This window comes from Pholis gunnellus (genome assembly GCF_910591455.1).
Source record: "Pholis gunnellus genome assembly, chromosome: 12".
Lineage (NCBI taxonomy): Eukaryota > Metazoa > Chordata > Actinopteri > Perciformes > Pholidae > Pholis > Pholis gunnellus.
Genome location: NC_136539.1, coordinates 21,423,234 through 21,445,281, shown reverse-complemented (window position 1 = coordinate 21,445,281; position 22,048 = coordinate 21,423,234). Strand labels below are relative to the sequence as shown.

At 45.7% G+C, this 22,048-nt stretch overlaps 1 protein-coding gene across 1 annotated transcript; it reads right to left on the bottom strand.

The window, feature by feature from the left end:
• Positions 1–1,926: 1,926 nt before the first annotated feature.
• On the bottom strand, positions 1,927–21,067 carry rif1 (replication timing regulatory factor 1). Its single transcript, XM_079170527.1, has 36 exons — positions 20,940–21,067; positions 20,429–20,477; positions 19,622–19,760; positions 19,424–19,502; positions 19,223–19,319; positions 18,990–19,120; positions 18,777–18,871; positions 18,466–18,655; positions 18,203–18,295; positions 17,717–17,855; positions 17,482–17,633; positions 17,204–17,318; positions 16,902–17,072; positions 16,568–16,678; positions 16,324–16,386; positions 15,755–15,858; positions 15,285–15,371; positions 15,107–15,180; positions 12,372–12,552; positions 12,071–12,178; positions 11,815–11,964; positions 11,323–11,422; positions 10,945–11,234; positions 10,658–10,860; positions 9,950–10,043; positions 9,741–9,872; positions 9,371–9,513; positions 9,171–9,260; positions 9,024–9,078; positions 4,736–8,257; positions 4,512–4,640; positions 4,313–4,399; positions 3,791–3,906; positions 3,554–3,704; positions 3,326–3,449; positions 1,927–2,789 (listed from the first exon to the last, which is right to left on the bottom strand). The coding sequence occupies exons 3-36, from the start codon at positions 19,735–19,737 to the stop codon at positions 2,515–2,517; spliced, it is 7,767 nt and encodes a 2,588-aa protein (XP_079026653.1). The 5' UTR covers positions 19,738–19,760; positions 20,429–20,477; positions 20,940–21,067; the 3' UTR covers positions 1,927–2,514.
• Between the last annotated feature and the right edge of the window lie 981 nt (positions 21,068–22,048).

Sequence of the window (22,048 nt, the reverse complement as noted above, 5' to 3'; positions counted from 1 at the left end):
AACGAACAAACAACCCTGTACTGGTAGAGAAGAAGCAGCTGGATGTAGAGCAGGTGGATGTAGAGCAGGTGGATTCATGCACACTCGATAAGTGATGACTTCTCTGTGTAACGGGGAGTTCTCTCAGACACATTTAGACCTTGCTTTGATGAATAAGGCCCCTGAAACCTTGATCTTTAACTCTTTCCTCTCAGAGTGCAGTGTAAGCTCTCTCGCAACAAACACAGATTACAAGCCGCATATTCGAGCTTTAAATCTCTTGTTCTTCAAACAAGTAAAATACTGTAAAAGTCTGCGCTGACGAGGAGAAAATCTCACTAACTTGTTTACATAGTTCAAGAAGTTATTTATTACAGAAATAAGGCAGAAAAAGACTTTCTAAAAGGTACCGGTAGATGCAAACTTACACGCTTTGAATTTACAATAAGTGTTGATAGCTCAAGACAATTAACTAACTTCTGCTGAGACATTCTCTAGATCAGCATCAACATACAAATGAACAGACTTCTTAAAGATACAATACTTGAAAAACTGCTAAACCACTCAAAAGAAGACGCTGCACCTCAGGATATTCATCCTGACACCTTATCAGGATTGCCAACTCTGACACACACACTGATGCTTCTCATAGTTGAGCTATCAGAGGAGGTTTAAAATGAGTGTTCACATGCGTTGTGATCTTACCTCGGCGGCGTCTCCTCCAGTGTGGCAGCTCTCGTCCTGCAGTGGAGATGTCTTGTCCGTTGGAGCCGCTTCTCTTCCTGGTCATCGTCCAGCAGAGCTGGAGCCCAATCTGCTAAGCTTGCACGCCGAGTCCCGACTTATCTCAATAAACTGTGGAAATGCAACGCAGCCTCTGGCAGCGCTCTGCAGAAATAATCAGATAATTACCAACACGCTGAGCCAAAGAGAAGCCGGCTCATCAGGAGAGGATGAAACGGTAAGAGGGGGCGTCGGCACCTTCTGTCAGATTCTATTATATTATCATTACGATCGCTTTTCCTTTTACATTCTAGGCTTTTAGCCAACTTCCTCACAGTAATGTAATTCTATTAACCAACTGATGCTCTGATTCAGACCTCACAGTGAGGTCAACTGGGGGGAAAAGACATTACGTAGACATGCAATTATGTGTGCTAAACATGCGAGCTTACACACTAAACAGTCCTCAATTCTGAACGGAGTAATACAATTTAAAAATGTATTTTTGTGTAATTGCAGTCTGTCCTGTAGAGCAACTTTAAATGAGTGATTCAGCGTTTCCCTGAACCTTAAATCAACGCTGTGTACCATTAACTGCACATGTGTGGTGCTGTGTAGTGTAGGCCAGTTAGAAACTGTTACAAAATGGGTTCTCCAGGAGAAATATCAAGTTTCTCTAATATCCTAAAATGATTATGGAAACCAGATTTCTTGTGTCCATTAAATTAAGTGGAGATCTTCTAAAATTAGACTTTTTATTGTGAAATATCCCTCAAAAACTGAAGTTCACACTTTGGGAGAGACGCTCTCGATTTGACTGTCGAAGCCTCGTCTTCAGATAAACTTCAGAAAACATTTTTACTCAGAATGACGAAGACTTTGTCCCCCATCAGTTACGATGAAATCACTTAAATGCTCTTTTAATGGAACAGCAGCTCAACAGCCTGCAGGGGGACACACAGGCCGGCTTAGAAAGCCAGAGATTCAAACCCTTCAGAAAAGTCATCGCTTTAAAATAATAGTTATCTGAATATTTGAGCTCCTCTGATTTTAAATCAAACTACTACAGCTTCAATGCAAAATGAACAACTTCCGTTTTAAAAATACATTTTAAAGTGATATATCGACATCCAATAAAAAGGTTTAAGATTGCACCGATATCAAACGAATCTATTGTTTTGTCCCCAAAACTGGCAGCAAGTCAAACCAACAAGCTCATAAAAATCTAAGTTGTCCTTTATTGAAGCATTTGAAACAAATAAAAACTGAAGTGCAGACCGTCTGCCACCATCTACAGTATGCGTCATGACTTTAAAAATGCAAGAAGACTTTACAAACTAAGAAATCGTTTTTAAAAAAAAAAGAAAAAAAAAAAATATACAAGAGTTAAATTGTAAACAGCCTAAAAGCAGGCACATGAAGGATTTAAATGACAAAGAATATGTACAAAATGGTGAGGAATAATATTTTTCTTCTACATATATTTGCAATCATTCGTCACCATTCATGAAAAATCGCTTTCTTCTTTTGACACAGCTGGAAAAGTGTGACTGTGCTTCCCTTTGAGCGTTTCTTAAAATCATAAACTATCCAACAGCTCAAGCTACAGATCGGGAGAAAGTGCTGCTAGAATTCATTTTAAAAAACACTTCAAGCAAAGACAGGAATGTGACAAGGCATTCGGAGTTAAAACCATAAAATCTTCCTTTGTAAAAATCTGTTGTAGGATAAAGGAAAAGGTCAGATTCCTCTCGTCTTTTTATGGGTCTCTTAACACTTGTGCATCGGTTTGATCCAGCAGAAGAAGTCCGTTCAGGGTCTGACGTCTGTCTGGCAGAGGCGCGTCTGCAGCTCGACGACCACGCGCCTCATCACGCCTCCTAGCTGGTCGTGGATCTGAACGAGCTGCTGTGGGGAGCAGTAACTGAGTTCTAGCGGCGTCACGCTGCCGGTCAGCGCCTCCACCTCTGACTGCAGCCGACCTTCAGGTTCACGTCCTCCGGCCGCCGTGTCGGGCGTCCGATTCCCTGAGACGTCGCGCTCGGGCCTCTCGTCTGCAGGAAGCGGCTCGTCCATCAGCTCTGTTGCTGTAGATGGAAAGGCGACGTTAAACTTAAAGTTCAGAGGACCAATACCACGTATGTCAGAAGACCCTTTTACAGACAACGTGCACATGTTTGCAACGCAAGTGGTGTGTCGCTTCAGTCAACTCGACAAGTTAGCAGAACCAAAATGTCTGTATGTTGCATGTTCTTTTGTCAGAATCGATATCCAGCGGACTCAGGGTCTATAGAATTCAGACAGGATCACGGCCGTTTCACTTTAACTGGTGATCATCAGCCAAATGCGGTTGCTCGTAGGAACTTAGGTTAAATGGTTGGCTTTTTTTGGTTGCATTCGCAACGTCCTGTTGCACTCCAACGTACTTCCGTTGCAGCTTTGTTTACAATCTGTAAACGGTAAACATGACACTACGACAAGGACACCGTAAGCTTAGCATAGAGGCAAGAAACAATTCTTTGGTGAAATGTAGATTTGAACACAAAGTAATTAATTAATTTCAAGACCGTTTTAAAAATTTAAGTCACACCATGTATCCCCAGTGGCACAGACTTCTACCCACCTAGTGTCTCTCCTGAGGTCTTGTCCTCCTCATCCTGGTTTTGAGGAGCACTGGTCTCCAGTTCAGAGGTCATCATCTCCATTTCATCAAAACTCTTCAACTCATCACCACCTCGTCCTTTACGCTAGAAGAGAATTGTTAAGATATTAAATACAAGAATTTAAACCTTCATATGTCTTTAATATTTGTGCTGTGTGGTCTCAACGCTGTTCGCAGCCACTAGCATACCTGTTGTTCATAACGTTTAAGTGCCTTTTTGACATTGGAGATCTTCGGAGAGCGAATTGGAAGAGTCTTGATTTCACTGGGAGTAAGAGCACTGAGGTCACCGACGGTCTTGATGTTTCTGGCTCGAACAAGCTGCCCGAAACCCCGAGACCTACGAGGACGATCAACACCGTTAACAGATAGATGCACCCGACAAGACAATAGATTAAATAGTTATTAACCCTGCGCTGTACTCACCACATGTTGGAGGATATCTGAGGCAGCACAGCTTCTACGGGCGCAGAGCAGCCAACCAGGGCAGGATAGATACAGTCTCTGGAGACGGGCCGCGGCTCTTTGCTCATTTCGGAAATCTGGGGTGAGAAGGGTTGCATCTAGGGTCACTGCTCAAGTTGCATTGTGGGCAACGTGTATGCTATGCTAAGAATGATAATCATTGCATGTGGATGTTTATCAAGTATAATGTTTACAATGCGTGTTAACATGGTAACATTAGCTAATTAGCAGTAAACAAAAAGTACAGCCGATGCTGGTCGGAAAGACTTTGGTTAATCACCAAATACTTGCTAAATTAAAGTATTGGACAAACAGAGCAACATTAACACCATTTGGAGTCCTGTTTCTGTGTTTCTTGGATGTGTAAAAAGGCCATTCTTTGCATACAAGGTAACCAGGGTTGTGTCTGACAGTTATTTATATATACCCCAAAGAAAACAGTGACCATAACGAATGTTGATTTTAGATTTATGAATTGCATACCAGGCATTTCTTGGAGCTCTTGTAACCTGGACTGTGCAGATTTCTAGGACTCAGGATCAGCAGGCCTTTTGTTGGTGTAGTGACAAACTAGAGCGAGGAGCAGAAGGGTGTCATGTTAGATCCAAGCAGATCATTTGCTTAAGAAAGCGGTTTGGATCAGAAATATGGCAATCAGGAACAACGCTGGCTTCATTCATACCTTCGGCTGTGGGATGGCGCTGCCTTTGGATCTTCTGGGGGAGCTGGTTCTGATAGCGGGGCTGCGACGATCAATGTCGTCTGCTAGTTCCTGATGTTGGATTGGATTAGCAAAAGACACGCGTCTAGACTGCAACGGTAAAGGAGAAAATAAAGACTTTAGAAATAGGAGCACATGGGTGTTGGAAATGCATTTGCAGATTGTACAAGTGCTTTGTCCCTTACTTTGACAAGAGGTGAGGTAGTCTCCTCCTCTAGTGGTCTCTTCAGGCCTTTCTTAAGAATACTGGTCGATGGGGAGGCTGAAGGAGACCAGGTTCCTTTGGTCCTGCCACTGCTGGGGCTTTCGCCAACATCTGCCGCCATTAAAGCCTCCAGGTCCTTCTGCTTCGCCGGAGAATCCGAGCACATATCGTCGCTCGTTGATTCTGGTAAGACCGACGCATTGCTAACGTCAGCCAGAGCAGCATCCAAGTTTGCTACTACGTCGCTCTCATTATCGGCGGACTGAGTTTCCTCTTCGCTGTTACACTCCACAACTTGGGTTGTGTCGTCTTTATTGCTCTCCTGTAGTGGCGCGATGTTGTCTCCGGCATTGGCCTCAACGTGCTGGGTTGTAGATTCCTCTTCATTGATGGAGGCAGACTGTTCCTCCTCCTTTGAAAAAGTTGGACTCTCAATGCGGTTTTGCCCAAAGGACGCATTGGGATCATCTTCAGCTCCGTCTTCCACTGTAACAACTGGATCTTCTTGGTGGGTTGAATCTGAATCATCTTGTTGTGCTTCTGGAACATTGTCCCCAGACTCAGACACTTCTTCATCTTTCTCCTCTGAAGACTCTGAGACCTGAAGTTTCTCTGTCGTCTCATCAGGAGGCGCCAGTGCGTCAACAGATAACACAGACGGGTCACAGGGCAACTTTTCCTGAGTCCGTTCGGAACTGATCCCAGCTGATTCAAGCATCTCAGCGGATGGCAAGTTTCCAGTGTCACCTTCCTGTAAAGAGGTACCCTCCTGTGAAGAGGTACCCTCCTGTAAAGAGGTACCTTCCTGTGAAGAGGTACCTTGCTGCAAAGAGGTACCCTCCTGTGAAGAGGTACCTTCCTGTGAAGAGGTACCTTGCTGCAAAGAGGTACCCTCCTGTGAAGAGGTACCTTCCTGTGAAGAGGTACCTTGCTGCAAAGAGGTACCCTCCTGTAAAGAGGTACCCTCCTGTAAAGAGGTACCCTGCTGCAAAGAGGTACCCTCCTGTGAAGAGGTACCTTCCTGTGAAGAGGTACCTTCCTGTGAAGAGGTACCTTGCTGCAAAGAGGTACCCTCCTGTGAAGAGGTACCTTCCTGTAAAGAGGTACCTTCCTGTGAAGAGGTACCTTCAATATTTGAGTCCTTTTGCGTTTGGTCTTTGGGAGGTGACGCACTGAGCGAATCGCTCTTCTTTGCTTCGTCAGTCTCAGTTTTCTCTACAACAGCATCAACCTCTACCTCCATCTGTGATTCTTCATTACTTTGCTCCTCAGTGTCACATGTAACCTGGAGCGATTCAGAATCCTGCAAGTCTTGGGATGCCTGTGAATTCTCTAAATCTGTTGTATTTTTATCTTCTGTGCTTAGTGAATCTGCCTTTTGTGAAGTATCAGAATCATCCTTTACCATACCCTTATTCATTTTACCTTCTTTAGATTCAATAGTGAGAGGACTTGGAAGAGACACTCGAGGTTTCCTTCCTCTCTTTTTGGGCACAGGGGGATTTTCTTTGACCTCCGAGGATTCAGACTCTGAGGATTCTTTACTGGCTACCGGCAACGCTGGAGAAGATCTTCTTCTTGAGTTTTTGCCCCCGCCTTTGGATGATTCTGCTGATCCTTCAGTCCCTAGTGATTGAGAACTCTCTGGGGTTGCGGTAGGACTCGACTTTGACTGCTCGTCTTGTACCTTGCTCCTTCTGGTCCTACCTGCAATTCTGGCCTCTGTCTGACCGACAGCTCCCTGAGAATTAGACCTTTCTAATGAATCCTTATTTTCACTTTTATCTTCAGAACCTGCTTCCTCAGATGATGCCTTGCTTCTTCTGGATCGACGCAGAGACTGGCTATCAGAAGAGGGTGTGATCACTTGAGAGTCCTCTTGACTAAGGCTGTCATCTGTGCTTTCACTTGTTTTTAGTTTGTCTTTGACCTCTGATTTATTCACCAACCTTTTTGTTGTGTTTGTTCTATCTTGGGACTCTTCATTTGCTGGAGAAGCAGCAACTATCTGAGAATCTCTCTCATCCTTGTTCATCGTTTCTAAAAGCTCCGACTCTTGGGATTGGCCACCAGTTTGAGAGGAAGGAGTGATCGTTTGAGAATCTTTTTGCTTATCACTATCTTTTTCAGTCAGATCGACAATCTCAAACTCTCGGGATTGGCCACCAGTTTGAGAGGACGGAGTGACCGTTTGAGAATCTTTTTGCTTATCACTATCTTTTTCAGTCAGATCGACAATCTCAAACTCTTGGGATTTGCCAACAGTTTGAGGGGAAAGAGTGATCGTTTGAGATTCTTCCTTGTCAGGCACAACCGTTTTCTTCATTTCACCATCCTCCTTGGTCTCCAATGCTGCTTTACTCTGCCGTCTTTCCCTACCCTGTGACTGGCTTTCGTTATCAGATTGCAAGTCAGTTTGGCTGGAGTGAAGCCCACCGGTGCTTCTCCTTTTGGCTTCAGGTTTATCAAGGCAATCATCTGAACTACTGTACAGCTTGAACTTCTTGCGTGCTTTTCCCTGCGAGTTGGTTTGGCTCGACTCACTCTGGCCCCTCTGAGACCTTGTTCGTAATCTGTTTCTGCCACTGCCCTCCTCAGCAGCCTGCATACTTCTCGTATTTCGTCTGCTTTGCGCCGAATCTGACTTTAGAGAATCCCTTTTAGGTTCCTCTCCAGAACGCCTCTTTTTCGGGGGGGTGTATTTCTCTTCCCGGTCCTCAGGGTCCTCTCCAGGCAGCTGAGGTCTGACTCTGTAGCGTCCAGACCGCCTTGGTTCGCCTTGAGAAGATTGAGAATCATCCAGATTTGGGTCAGATTCCTCTTCCTGGCTTGAGGGTTTCATTTCCTCTGATGAGGCAGCCATTTCCGTACTCTCTTTGCCCTCCACTTCAGTCTGGGTGTCCGGGATAACGTCTTCGTCCTCGGTTGGGTCACTGGGTAGTCTCTCAGTCAGCCTTACTGGCTCACTTTTTCTCCCAGAGCCTTTAGGCCTTACAGGGGACTCGAGGGCATTGTTCACAGGACACTGTGAGTTCATGTTTCCTGTCTGGGAAGACTGGGAATCCTGAGAGTTAGGACCAGTGGATGTCTGGGAAGAAGCCCGAGAGGACGACTTCCTGCTGGTTTTAGAGCGTTCTTGGCTATTGGAAGTCTTTATGAGGGTACCTGTAAAGGTGGAAGTACTGCTGGGGCTGGCAGGTTTTCCCTCAGCATACTTCTCCAGGGTGATGAAGGACTGACGGCGACTGTTGGGTTTCTGGGGTGTCCCTGAGACCAAATCTGAAGATGCAGAGGTGTTAGGACTAGTGCCTTCTGTAGACTGCAGGTCCAAGTCTTCTGCTCTATCATCACTCTTAGTATTATCCTCCATAGAAACATCTGCTGACTCAGGGATAATCTCCTCCTGCTGGTGGGTTTCTGGCATGTTCTCTACTGCTTCTGGACTGGCAAAATCTAGAGTCTCTTCTGAGTCTTCCCCTTTTTTTAAATCTTCCTGAGGAACCTGGAAGAAACAAAATGCTTAAAACTGAATCTGTCGGCAAAGGACAAAAACATACACTTTCAAAGACTGAATATCTACACACACCATTGATAGCGATTTATTTTTTTTTAAACTAAGAACTAGTCTCAAATGCCAAACAAATCCTGATGTAAATGTTTCAGTGCTCCAAAAACATGTCACTTGTTTAAAACAAAAATAATATCCTGCGTCTCTCTACTCATAAGAGTAACCTAATATGTGTACTGCTTAAGTGAATCAAAAAGCAAAACAGTAATGTTCATAATTTATTGTTATTTCATGCGTTGCAAGAACATTTGGGAGCTATTCCCCCATGTGATCAGAAGAGACTGTGGAGCAGAGCCTCAACATACTGGAGAGATCACACAACTGGCTTGGGACAATTAAAGTTTTGGGGTAAAACGAGTCTACAATTAGGTTTATTGATAATTTAACCAAGTCAATGAAGGTCAGACTTCACCCAAGTCCTTCAGAGTGTAGAGACTGATCCTGCCACTGACAGAATTTAACACGGTTACTACAGAAATCATTAGAAGCATGAATTGACCGCAACAACTCCAGGTTAAAAAAAAAACTGCAGTTGATACCAAAATACACTTTGGCTGTGTTTGCAAGTAATGTACAAGAGTGTTGTTTTATTCATTCTCGCTTTGGCAGAATGAAAAACAGGACAAAACAAGCCCTCAGTGGACTCTTTCCTGGCAGTGTTTATTTGTTTGACCTTGATGGGTTTGTGTGTTTCTATTACCTTGCCAGGAGCCTCTTTGGTTTCCTTGTCAGCTTGTTCAGTTGCCAGTTTGTCCCTGTTGGAAAAATGTTTAATTATACAAATGCTGTGTTGGTATGAGAGCGCAGGAATTGATCTGGATTCTGGTAGCACGAGCTCAGGACTTACGAAGCGTCGTCTTGACTCTGTGTGTACTGGGTGAAAACCGATGTATCCAGAGAGGCATCAAGGTTGTTGTACATGGCGGGGATGTCAACCCTGTGTGCCAAAGCAAACATTAGCTCTACACCAGACTGACAACATGGACACTTTGAACGTATTTTTAAAAACGCTACCGATGGACAATCAGACAAGAGGACAAATCTGACCTTTTAGTCCTTTTCACCTCCTTCTGGTGCTCCGTCAGGACTCGCTCCTTCGTCTCAGGAGGAATGAAGACAAAGTCGATGGAGGCCTCTTCCTCCAAAACTCCTCTTGGAGGAGGCTTAGGAGAGCCAAAGTCCAGCTTTGTCTGTTGAAGGTGGGATGATGAGCAATGAGAAACCAAATGTGTCTGAATGGATGATATAGTGGCAACGCAACAAAATGCTTTCTCTTATGGCAAAATGGGAGATTTCCCATCTTATTTTACCATTACATAAAGTCTCGGACCTTCGCATCATTATAATTTATGTCCTAACGATTTGGGAAACACAGCACGTTCCTCGTGAAACCTGTCTGGTCCGAGTCTGAACTTACAGAAACTGACTTGGAGACCTTGGTGGAGCTGCCGTCCTTCAGCTCAGCAGACTTCTTCAGCAGCGAGTCCCTCTTCCCCACGGATGAAACCGTCATCCCACTGAGATTTGTTTCCAGCTGGGAGCTCTCACTCTAAAAAAAAGACACAAACAAGATCAGCCACAAATAACAACAACAACGTAGAGAATATTACTAAAATCACAACTCACAGAGTACGGTCCGCTGAGGTCATCGGGAACACAGACGGCATCAAAGCCAGGGAGGATGATCGGGGTCTTCTGCTTCACTTGGCTCAATATTGGTCTGTGTAAAGAAAAATGACAACATTTAAGGTCGCTGTATGTTTCTTTCATTTGGCCCGTCATGAAACAAGAACTTTTCCATCGTTACATTTCCGTTGTAGCAGTATGCATGATCAGGACATAATCCCTAAACATATCTGGTACTCTTATCGATACGGCTCATCGGTTAAAGATAATTTTATTAAGAAAAGAATCGATTGTTTTTCTGTAAACAAATAGTCTCTTAAGCAGCAATACAACAAGTTCCAAAAGCTTTAAAATACATTCGCGGCTAAACGATTAGCTTAGCGATCTTATGATCCAACGGCGTATGGCGTCGCTGTCGTTATCTGTACGGACGGCTGCTCGACAAACAGAAGAAAACTGGTAAATTCTGCAGATTGATGTTCTGCTTGTTGGCCAAATGTTTTGATAAATAGCAGAACTGTTAACTTCAGACCGTACCAATACGTTTAGAACCCGGTTTCGGAGGCGCATCCCCATCTACCACTGTGGTGCACTCGTCTCCATCCACATGAATAAACGCACATTTGGCCTTTTGCTCGGGTCAAAAATGTGAACGCAGCATTAAATGCGACCCGAGGATGTTTTGTTCGTTTTTTTTTTTTTTTTTACCTGATCTCGTCGGGGTAAGCGAGGCCGACCGAGTTGCCGAAGGTGGCGTTCCAGAACTGGGCGACTGAGGAGCGCAGCTGCTTGTTCTTGTGAGGAAACGACACGCAGAGCAGAGGAGAAAGCAGAGCCAGGAGCTCATCGTCGTACGCCAGAGCGGAGCGGGTCTGCAGGCAGCCGAGAACGTCGCAGAGAAGCTTCTCCAGCTGAAAGAGAAAAGCAGATAGTTAATACTAAAAATGCTTAAAAAAAGTAAAAACGCTTGTGCAGCCGTCTGACAAAGAACCCACCTTTCCCAGAAGCTGTGAGGAGAATTTAGGCGGCTCACTGGCTGCTTGTTTGAAGAAGAGGGTGACGGGTTGAATCAGAGAAGTCAGAGCTTCCTTGATCGTGTTGGCGAGAGCGAGGTTGGTGAAGAGAGCCGACAGGATGGAGACCAGGGCCAGTCCTGTGGCTTCAGAGGAAGCGTCGGGGCCCTCCAGATAGACCTCTAGACACTGTACCAGCAGGGACTGGAAGGTGGACAGATTCCCCAGGACCTTGTTCCTCTTTCTCGTCCAGTTTACCGGAGTGTGAGGCGCTGCAAGAAACACGAGTGAATAAAGATTCAATTCTCAATTTAATCCAAGTTGTGAAGAGTGAAATAAAGTGAGCTTAAGTTCTCTTACACTTCAGCTTTTGCTGAAACTGAGGAGTGAACGGCGAGAAGTCCACACACTCGACCATGACCTGGAGGATACTGGCGACAGCATTTAACGTAGAAGGAACCTGGAGGATCAGACCGCAGCAACACATTACAGCAGGCTGGTTTTTAAAACAAATTAAAGGAATAAGTTCAGTTTTAAGTGCAACAATCATGTCTTGATGAATAAAAAAAAAATAGGTTATTCATTTTGTCTTTTTTGTTAGTTGGTTGCAATCTGCAACCTTGCCCCTAGAGGTCACTAAATCCTACGCACTTGTCCTTTAATGTGAGGTTGACTAACTTCAAATCTACAATTCTGACAAAAATTGTGGAATATGGGTTCAAGAATTTCTCCGAGCAGCTACCATTTTATTCCACATCTTTTCCCAAATACTTGTTGATTTTTCTCAGGTTGGCTGAGTACTTTATATTTTATGATGTCACCATATCTTTGTAGTATATTATAGTCACTCACCACTAAAGCATCTCCGTCTATTGCGGCCGTCATCTTGGCACAGAGCTCCTCGCAGCAGATGTTCTCCTCGGCTGTGACCACCAGCGCAGAGCAGCGGGCGAACACTTTGTACAGTTTGGACCACGAGGACAGCATCGACTTCTGGGCCGCCTGAACAAAAAAAAACACAAAATAAAGTGAAAACAGGATCTGTGGATCGGTGCCGCGTGGCCTTTTTAAGAAGTACGACAGACGTGTAGGTGAATGAAGAGGAGACCTGCTGCAGCGGCGTGCCATGTAGCAGGTGTGTGATGGGGAACAACAAGGCAGAGTTCAAGGCGCTGAAGTTGTGCTCCAGAGCGTCACCTTGGTTGACTTCATTCGACTGTAAAATAAATGTAAATTGAAAATGTTCCTTTAGTGCTCTGCTGGCAAGCTCACAAAACCATCAGAGGAAACCCATCACAGTAAAGAGCTTCTCCAACGCTCACAGCCTAATGCTCTGCAATAGTACTTATCTTTACCGAAATTAAGGCAGTATAGGTTTTAAAACATCGATCATCCGTTCGTCTGTCTACCTGTGTGATGGTGTCGGTGAGCGGGCTGACCATCACGCTCCACATCCTCCACAGCTGCTCCTTGTTCTGCACCGACCCGGCGCTGCGTCTGATGGCGGCGAGCACCGCCTCCCCGAACGCCAGAGGAGACGTGGGGCCCGACAGACCGCAGCCCACCAGCGTCTGGAGGCACTGAAAGAACCTGCAGACGGAGAGACATCGAGCAACACTTCAGGAGATGTAGAGGAATATGAAGAGGCAGAACTCCAAAGCAACAAATATATTAAAAAGGTGTATTAACTTAGTTCTTTTTTTTTTTCCTCATGATTTTTCTTTTAAAACAATATAACTCAACAAAATGTTATTGGAAAAAGCACATCCTGTCATTCACATTTGCACTGACAGAGGGCGCCAAACTAAAATGTATAATGCATTAGTACTGTGAGAGAGCAAGAGAGAGCGAGCAAGAGAGAGAGCAAGCAAGAGAGAGAGCTAGAGAGAGAGAGAGCGAGAGAGATAAAGAGAGCAAGAGTGAGAGAGAGCTGGAGAGAGATAAAGAGAGAGAGCGAGATAAAGAGAGAGCGAGCTAGAGAGAGAGAGAGCGAGCGAGATAAAGAGAGAGCGAGCTAGAGAGAGAGAGCGAGATAAAGAGAGAGCGAGATAAAGAGAGAGAGCGAGATAAAGAGAGAGAGCGAGCGAGATAAAGAGAGAGAGCGAGCGAGATAAAGAGAGAGCGAGCGAGATAAAGAGAGAGCGAGCTAGAGAGAGAGAGAGCGAGCTAGAGAGAGAGAGAGCGCGAGATAAAGAGAGAGAGCGAGATAAAGAGAGAGAGCGAGATAAAGAGAGAGAGCGAGCGAGATAAAGAGAGAGAGCGAGATAAAGAGAGAGAGCGAGCGAGATAAAGAGAGAGCGAGCGAGATAAGAGAGCGAGCTAGAGAGAGCGAGATAAAGAGAGAGAGCGAGCGAGATAAAGAGAGAGCGAGCTAGAGAGAGAGAGATAAAGAGAGAGAGCGAGCGAGATAAAGAGAGAGAGATAAAGAGAGAGAGCGAGCGAGATAAAGAGAGAGAGAGAGAGAGAGAGAGCCAGCGAGCTAGAGAGAGAGAGAGCGAGATAAAGAGAGAGCGAGATAAAGAGAGAGAGCGAGATAAAGAGAGCGAGATAAAGAGAGAGAGCGAGATAAAGAGAGAGCGAGATAAAGAGAGAGCGAGATAAGAGAGCGAGATAAGAGAGAGCGAGCGAGATAAAGAGCGAGCAAGCGAGATAAGAGAGATAAAGAGAGATAGATAAGAGAGATAAAGAGAGATAGATAAAGAGAGAGAGAGCGAGAGAGCGAGCGAGATAAAGAGCGAGCGAGCGAGATAAGAGAGATAAAGAGAGAGCGAGCTAGAGAGAGAGAGCGAGATAAAGAGAGAGCGAGATAAAGAGAGAGAGCGAGATAAAGAGAGAGAGCGAGAGAGCGAGCGAGATAAAGAGAGAGAGCGAGCGAGATAAAGAGAGAGCGAGCGAGATAAAGAGAGAGCGAGCTAGAGAGAGAGAGAGCGCGAGATAAAGAGAGAGAGCGAGATAAAGAGAGAGAGCGAGATAAAGAGAGAGAGCGAGCGAGATAAAGAGAGAGAGCGAGATAAAGAGAGAGAGCGAGCGAGATAAAGAGAGAGAGCGAGATAAAGAGAGAGAGCGAGCGAGATAAAGAGAGAGCGAGCGAGATAAAGAGAGAGCGAGCTAGAGAGAGAGAGAGCGCGAGATAAAGAGAGAGAGCGAGATAAAGAGAGAGAGCGAGATAAAGAGAGAGAGCGAGCGAGATAAAGAGAGAGAGCGAGATAAAGAGAGAGAGCGAGCGAGATAAAGAGAGAGCGAGCGAGATAAGAGAGCGAGCTAGAGAGAGCGAGATAAAGAGAGAGAGCGAGCGAGATAAAGAGAGAGCGAGCTAGAGAGAGAGAGATAAAGAGAGAGAGCGAGCGAGATAAAGAGAGAGAGATAAAGAGAGAGAGCGAGCGAGATAAAGAGAGAGAGAGAGAGCCAGCGAGCTAGAGAGAGAGAGAGCGAGATAAAGAGAGAGCGAGATAAAGAGAGAGAGCGAGATAAAGAGAGCGAGATAAAGAGAGAGAGCGAGATAAGAGAGCGAGATAAAGAGAGAGCGAGATAAAGAGAGAGCGAGATAAGAGAGAGCGAGCGAGATAAAGAGCGAGCAAGCGAGATAAGAGAGATAAAGAGAGATAGATAAGAGAGATAAAGAGAGATAGATAAAGAGAGAGAGAGCGAGAGAGCGAGCGAGATAAAGAGCGAGGGAGCGAGATAAGAGAAAAGAGAGAGCGAGAGAGCGAGCGAGATAAGAGAGCAAGCTAGAGAGAGAGAGAGCGAGCGAGATAAAGAGAGAGAGAGAGCGAGCGAGCTAGAGAGAGAGAGCTAGAGAGAGAGAGAGAGCGAGATAAAGAGAGAGAGCGAGATAAAGAGAGAGAGCCAGGGAGATAGCGAGAGAGATCACTCAATATCTTATTCTTGCCCACTTAGCTTTGGTAATTGTGACAACTACACTTCAATATGACGTCAACCAAGTTTCAGTCATTAAGTTAAAAAAAAAAAATGTATAAATAATTGTGAAATATTTGTAAATACAACATTAGCAAGACGTCCAAAAGTTAGATCAACTCCTAGAAATAACTCGGAACCACAGATCTTTTGTCTAAATGTATCAAAGTGCAGCTGTGAGCACAGATTAAACCGACATAATTAAATAAACGGTGAACATCAGACCCACCGCTCGTCCTCTATGTAGGCGGAGAGCAAGCTGCTGTTGTAGAGGAGAAGAATGAGGAACAGAGCCGGCGTTCCCTGAGGAACGAAACACAACATGTTAACCAATCCTCTTTTTCACAAGCTTCTCCTTAAATACAGACTGTGGACATGTGCTCAACGTAGAAGAGCGGAGCGCTCACATTCAGAACATCCATCTTGCCCACTTGATAGGAGGCGGAGCCGAGAACTCGCTGAGGAAGACCTTTCACTGTGGCTTCAAACAGAATCTGAGGGGAAAGAGTCAACAGATGTTCGCATTTCAGCCAATTCGGAACAATCAAATTGAAAGATATTCAAATAAAAGTTGGTTAAAAAGCAGCCGGACGAGCAAGAACCAGTAAATCAATAAAGAAATCACTAAAGCTGACAAATTAGATCAAAAGAAAATGTGTAATTGGCCTTTAAAATAGAGGTTAAATAAACTAAATGACTCTTTAATAATTATGACATCAAAAGCCTCAAACGGTCTGTAGTGCGTCATTAAATACTACCCGTTTGTGTGTAAATATGCATGTTTTTTGAGGATTATATATGTAACTCTCGACCTCCAGTGAGCGAGGGACACGGAGGATGAGAGTTCAGACCTGAAGCGTCGGGATCTCGTTCTTACCAGAACTTTGTCTGCAGGCAGAGCTTCTGAGGCGACGATGGTCTGCAGAGCCTGAAGCGTCAGCGTCAGCACTTCGCCTCCCTGACGATCCTTCTTACCGCCTACTGACACCCAGAGGACACTCATCAGCAACACGCACGAAGACAAACACATGACGATTCTTTTTTTTTTTAAAGGCTAAGTCATCATTGGGGACGGACCCCTCAGTGGTTTTTCCTCTTCATGGCAGTCCAGACCACGAGGGTCTGACCGCTCTGACTTAAACTGATGCGACAGTGTGGGAGTGGGCCGGGCAGGAGACGAGGACGAGGTCTCACCGGTTCCCCCGTCCCTAATGACGGAGCCCAGACCCATTCAAGAGTGCTCTATGTGGAGCTACGAGGCGGGAACCACGACTTTAAAAGATCCCCGCACTGCTGAGCAGCCGCCACAACGACAGAGGAACGGTTTTGTCTTGTGTTTTTGTCAAACATTACAGTACAATGTTTTAATTGCATCTAAAGATGTAAGATGATGTAATTGTTCTGGAGACAAGAACACAGTGTTTGATTGACTATTGAAGAACTCACCAGATTCTATAGTCAAGTTGACAAACCGGACGAGACTCGTCCATAAAACGGCCAAAAGAGAATCTGAAGGAGAAGAGATTTACATACAGATGATCAGCAATCATGTTATAACTAATTCTTAAGTAATATGAAGAGGTCGAACATATTTCATTCTCCCACAAAGAACCTTAAAACTACAACAAATTCAACTCAGGAGCAGGTGGAGAGAAACCACACGACCTCGTTTAGACGATGAACTGTTTACCTGGAGCGTCTTTGCCAACGTTGGTGAATCCGTCTCTGATGGTGGCGGTGAGCACCGCCGCGTGTTTAGTGAACGAGGAAGCGCCAGAGAGGAGCGGGTGGGTCAAAGGCTCTGGAACCAGAAGACAGGCAGGTTGGGATTAAACTGCAGGTTTGTATATTTCATCTACCCGACGTTAACTTTATGGAAAAAGGTCGGACAGCTGACCAACCGCAGGTTAGCAGGATGAGAATAACTTCCCATTTGTTTTCACTGATACTTTATCTGACGTTTTACAGTTCCGTTTACATGGATGAAGAAACGGGTAGCTAACGTGTGGCTCTCTGACTCTCACCGAGACTCAGGTTGAGTTGCTTCTTTGCCGCCGTGGGGACAACATCTGGTCCCAGAAAATAGTGGAGCAACATCTCCAGACCCAGCAGCTGGATGGAGGGGAAGGTGGTGGGGATCTGCACGCTGGAGTTCAGGCTCATCCGAGACGTATTGGCCGGACTGTTGAAGCCTGCTGTAGGAGGAAAGAATGAGTAAAAAAAACACAAGTAACAGTCTCCGTCAATGTCCGCGCTCACTCTGATGCAACTTCAGTGCAGCGCACCACATGCTGTGTGGGGGATTGAGGTTCCCGTGTGAACGTACTGGTCTTGGGCGTGCCCGGCGTGACGGCGCCGTTTTGACTGACGGCTCTGGACGGGGTTCCCGGGACCGAAGAGGAGTCGGATCCGATGGCACACTGGAGCAGAGGAACAGAAACCTGCAGGACGACAAATCAACACGTTCAACGGGAGGATAGATACTTAAAAATAGAGATACAGAACGCCGGAGAGCCTTACAGCGCATTCGAATAGCACAAATACAAATTCAACAGATGCAGAAGATAAAGTGTTTGATGCTCCGAGACAGAAGAGGCGTCTAACCTGATCAAAGTTGGGCGACAGGTTGGGCCCGAGCTGGACCACCAGGTACCACCAGACCTCCACCTTGGTGAGCAGCAGGACCTCCGTCCTGACATTGATGGACGCGAGCGGCTGCATCAGGAGCTTCACACGTTTGGCGCTGCACAGGATGTCTTCAGGATGCAAAGAAAGTAAAAACTCAGCCGTGGAGAGACTTAAGAGCTTAAAAAACAGGACCAGAGAGTGTGTGGCTCACCTGGATTGAGGGCGAAGTTGTCTATGAGGCTCTTCCAGGCAATGAAGGCGATCTTCTTGATGGTGGGAGAGGAGCTGCGGAAGCCGAGTTCCTCCAGATGCAGCAGACTGTTGATGAAGGGGCCTCCTCTGTGCAGCAACTGAGTAGGAAACGCATTTCAATACGTCTGACGTAACACCAGATAATAACTGCATCCTTTGCAGAAAGACATCTGAGAACCGTCAGAACTTTCAGTTAGTTTATGAAGATTATCTTTTGGGTCATTTTGGCGTTTATTAGATAAGAGGAGACAGGCTGGGAAGAGGAGAGAGGAGGGACGACATGCAGCGAAGCGCCTCAGGTCGGATTTGAACCTTCGTACATCGGTTAACCGCTCTACCAGGAATCAAAGCTAAAAATGTTTCTGATCCTCTAATGTGCCTCACTATGAATGCACAATATTTCAGAGACAAAACATACACACACACACACACACACACACTTTACCTTCCCGAGCAGTTTCACAAACAAAGGCCAGAGCTTCAGGACATTGGCTTCGTTCTTGGACATGAAAAGCTTCTGGAGCTCTGGGATCAGTTTCTGTAAAGACATCAAAGTTACTTTTAAATCCCCCTTTACTCTAGATGTTCAACACGAGGAAGTCCAGTAAACTATACATCTTGAAAATCTGCATTTCCTCATGAACATCAACAATCTGCTGTTGACGTTTGGTACGTTACCAACAACACGGCACGAGCGGCGACACTCACCGAGGACATCATCGGCTCGATGATGCCGGCCACCTCCATCTGTTTCTCCAGGAGGAGAGGCATGCCCATCTCCATGGCCGCCGCGGCCCGGAGACGCACCTTGGAGGCCGAGTGGACCACCAGCGGGATGACGAGCTTCGCCCACCTCAGCGCTCCGTCGCCCATCTGGGCCGGCGCTTGCTCCAGCATCCTTTAAAAAAACAAAACACCGGGAACGATCAGCTGAGTCCCCCTCCAACAACAATGGAGAATCTGACTTTGCTAATATAAAACACCTCCATCCTATAAAGCATCATCTCTTGTTCCTTTACCTGATGATAACGTTTAAGGCCTCGTGCTCCATCACCATGGACTGGATGTCCTCTCTGCTCCACACACTCTCCAGCGTCCCCAGTATAGACGACACCTGACAAGTGAAGCAACACGGATGAGTACAGCAGCACTGCGTCGCCTTTTCACCAACCGTCACTCCCTGGTTCTCAGTCCTTAAGTCACTGGATTTAAGCCCTCGGCCCGACGTTCACCTTTTGGCCGACCACGTCCGGAGGAAAGCTCTGTTTGGAGACGACCCACAATGCTCTGGTGCACGTGTTCTTATCGGTCGACTTCACTACCAAGGAGCAAAGCGCCGATAGTATTTCTGCTGCAAAGGTTTCTGCGAAGCGAGATAGAAGAGAATCACCCTCTTGCAGCGATTATACCCGCATAGAACGTAGTCACGTGTGAATGAATGTTTAAAATATATAAAGTCATGTACCAGGCACTCCTGAGACAACGTGAGAATGGTACAAACAAAAGCCTAAAGCTTGCAGGGCTGCTTGGCTCAGCTCCGCGGTCGGACTGGTGATGTGAGCCTGGAGACGACAGGAGACAAAGAGCAGGAGTTTTGTATCAAATATGGACGATTTAGGAGGTTCGTCAAGCTTCATGTGAATAAATGATGTCTTAAAAGACTCACCAAGATGGCTTTACCCAAACGAGGAAAGTGCTTTTCAACTGCAGGAAGAAACTGTCGGCCTTCCTCTCCGCTGAGCCGACTGGAGACAAAAAAAAGAAATACATTATTTTCGTGCTCGTGTTCTAGTCGCGAACGAGGCAACGCGTCCTCTCACGTATCCAGAGGACGGCTGAAGCAAAAAAGCAACGAGCGACGTACTTGGCGATGGTGAGGTAGGCGTCCGTCTGCGCCGACTGTCCAGCGGCGCCGTCCTCCAGAGACTCCAGCAGAGGAAGGAAGCCGGAGCTGCTCGGAGGCTCCGCCGTCGCCATCATTATTACTCGCCTCCGCAAGGCCTCTAAAGAAAGACGCACGGAGAGGACGGCAATGACATTACTGGACGCGCTTGTAACAGTCGCTTTAAAAAAAAGGAGAACAGAAGGCATGTTGGGAAAACAAGGAAGAAAGAGCGAGAAGAGGCGGAACCAGGTCATGAAACAAAGAGAAAGCATGTCATAAATATATGTACACATCTTCAGAGTCACTGTTTACTGTCCGTCCATGCATGCAGCATGAAGTGATCTCTTTCTAGTGCAACAACTGAACAAAAACGTATTCAAATGAATCTAATGCATCTTGAAATGAGTCCTCCCGTGTCTTCATTTATTGTCATGCAGCAAAATCAAATACACAAACCTGTTACTGCGCACCAGACGTTAAAAAAAGCACCCAGACTTTGGCACAACCTTCAATTTTAAGTGCATTTGTACGCTTTGAATTAAGCTTTTTCTTTACCACAGTTACTGTAAAGCACGTTGTGACGCCTGTTAAAACAAAAAGGTGCTATGTTGTAAATAACACTGTGCTCCGTGGTGCATTCCTCGTGAAAACACTGGTATATTTGTAAATAATAAAGTGTGTTTAGTGACTTTAAAATAGTGTTTTTTTTGCATCAGCTTTGTGCACCGTGGCCACCTCACAGAGATGCCATCATGGAAGGGAATAAGCAGAAACACGTGAACTTACCTCAGTGAGATGTATGGAGACCTGTGAGCAGCCTGCACTGTATCCAGAGCTGTGAACAGGAGACCAGAAGACGACTAAATAAAAGTTGCGAGTGGACAAAAGGTGTGTTTATAGAGGATGGATGCTACCAGAGGCCAGACTTCATCTCGGGACACCCAGAGGAACCAAAACAAGTCTGACAAGTGCGTCCCTGCTGTAAATAACATCATCACAGTCAATAGATGCCCACCACGTCTTCATTCCGTGACTATAACCGAATATAACGTGCGTCCTGTGTCTTCAGCACGAGCACGCAGCCTGCTAACGTCCACTAGCTTTAGCTGCGTGTTCCCGAGTGGGCAGCTAGTTTAATGCGGGAAACAAGAGGACCAACACCGGGGGTGACACCGCCTCAACCTCCCGGCTCTCACGTCCCGTGTTTTGTCAGCCTCGCCAACAGACGAGTAGATGGAGAGAAAAAAAGGGTGACGGACAAATATTTACACTTTCCACACAACAAACAACTGCTCACCTCGGAGTTTAGGACGACACGCAAGAAGCAGAAGAAGCGACACAGACACACCATCGAGACCAATAAATACACCCGGGAACACCGGCGGCCGTCCGGTTCACTGCCTGCTGTCTGTAGCTACGTTCTCCACTTCTTCTTATGTTCGGTGTTTTAGCCTCCTTCTTCTTCTCTTGTGCTCTTGTTGCCCCGCGAAATTTGCTGGCGCCAAACCACCACGCCGACGTACAAATTTACCTTTGACCCCGCGCACGTCACATCCGGGTCCGCCCATTTGACTCCTTATAAGGAGAGGAGCAAGCCTGACAGTGTTGTGATTGATGCCAATAATAACAACAACAACAACAACAACAACAACAACAATAGGGTGCTTTACAGAAGGCATGAAACACAACATAAAAACACAACAAGATGAATGAATATGAATAAAAAAGAAGTAGATGAACTATAGACTGTCACTGAAAAGATGTACTGGGATTAAACTCTTTAACAAAGAAAGGAGGATGGACTTTGTCTTTCAGTGACAACCTGCGTTTGTTTGTTTACATCTGCAGTAACGTTACTGGTCATTTGTCTATCGTGTGGTTTTTAGGAATAATATTTGAATGTCTCGTGCTCTTGTGTGGTGGAATGCGTGGATCCGCTGCAGGTCTGCTGGATTGATGTGTCATGCTTTTGTTGTCATATGAATATATGTGACTCGTTCTTATGACTTTGTTGTTGTCGTTGTGTTAATTATGCATTATGCGTCCCATCATGCACGGATTCATGTATCTGCACTCTGCAGTTAGTGTTGAGCTTCATGTAACATTTTATTTCACTTGTCGAATGTTGCAGTGTTATGTGAATATGCGGCTTTTACACGAAACTATAACCCGTAGCTGTTGCGTCATAATGAGAATTAAACCGTAGTGGGACAGCACGGAAGGCCCAGGTATACAATGCACGGCCCGCCACTGGTAGAAATACACCGTTACAAGTAATATTCATTATTTTAAGAGGTGCCACACTTCACACAATACTTCAATCATTATCTGATGACAGTTGTGGGTTTAAATCTAATCTAATCACATCCACACAGTCTGAGTTTGGAATATTACACTCTGAATTAA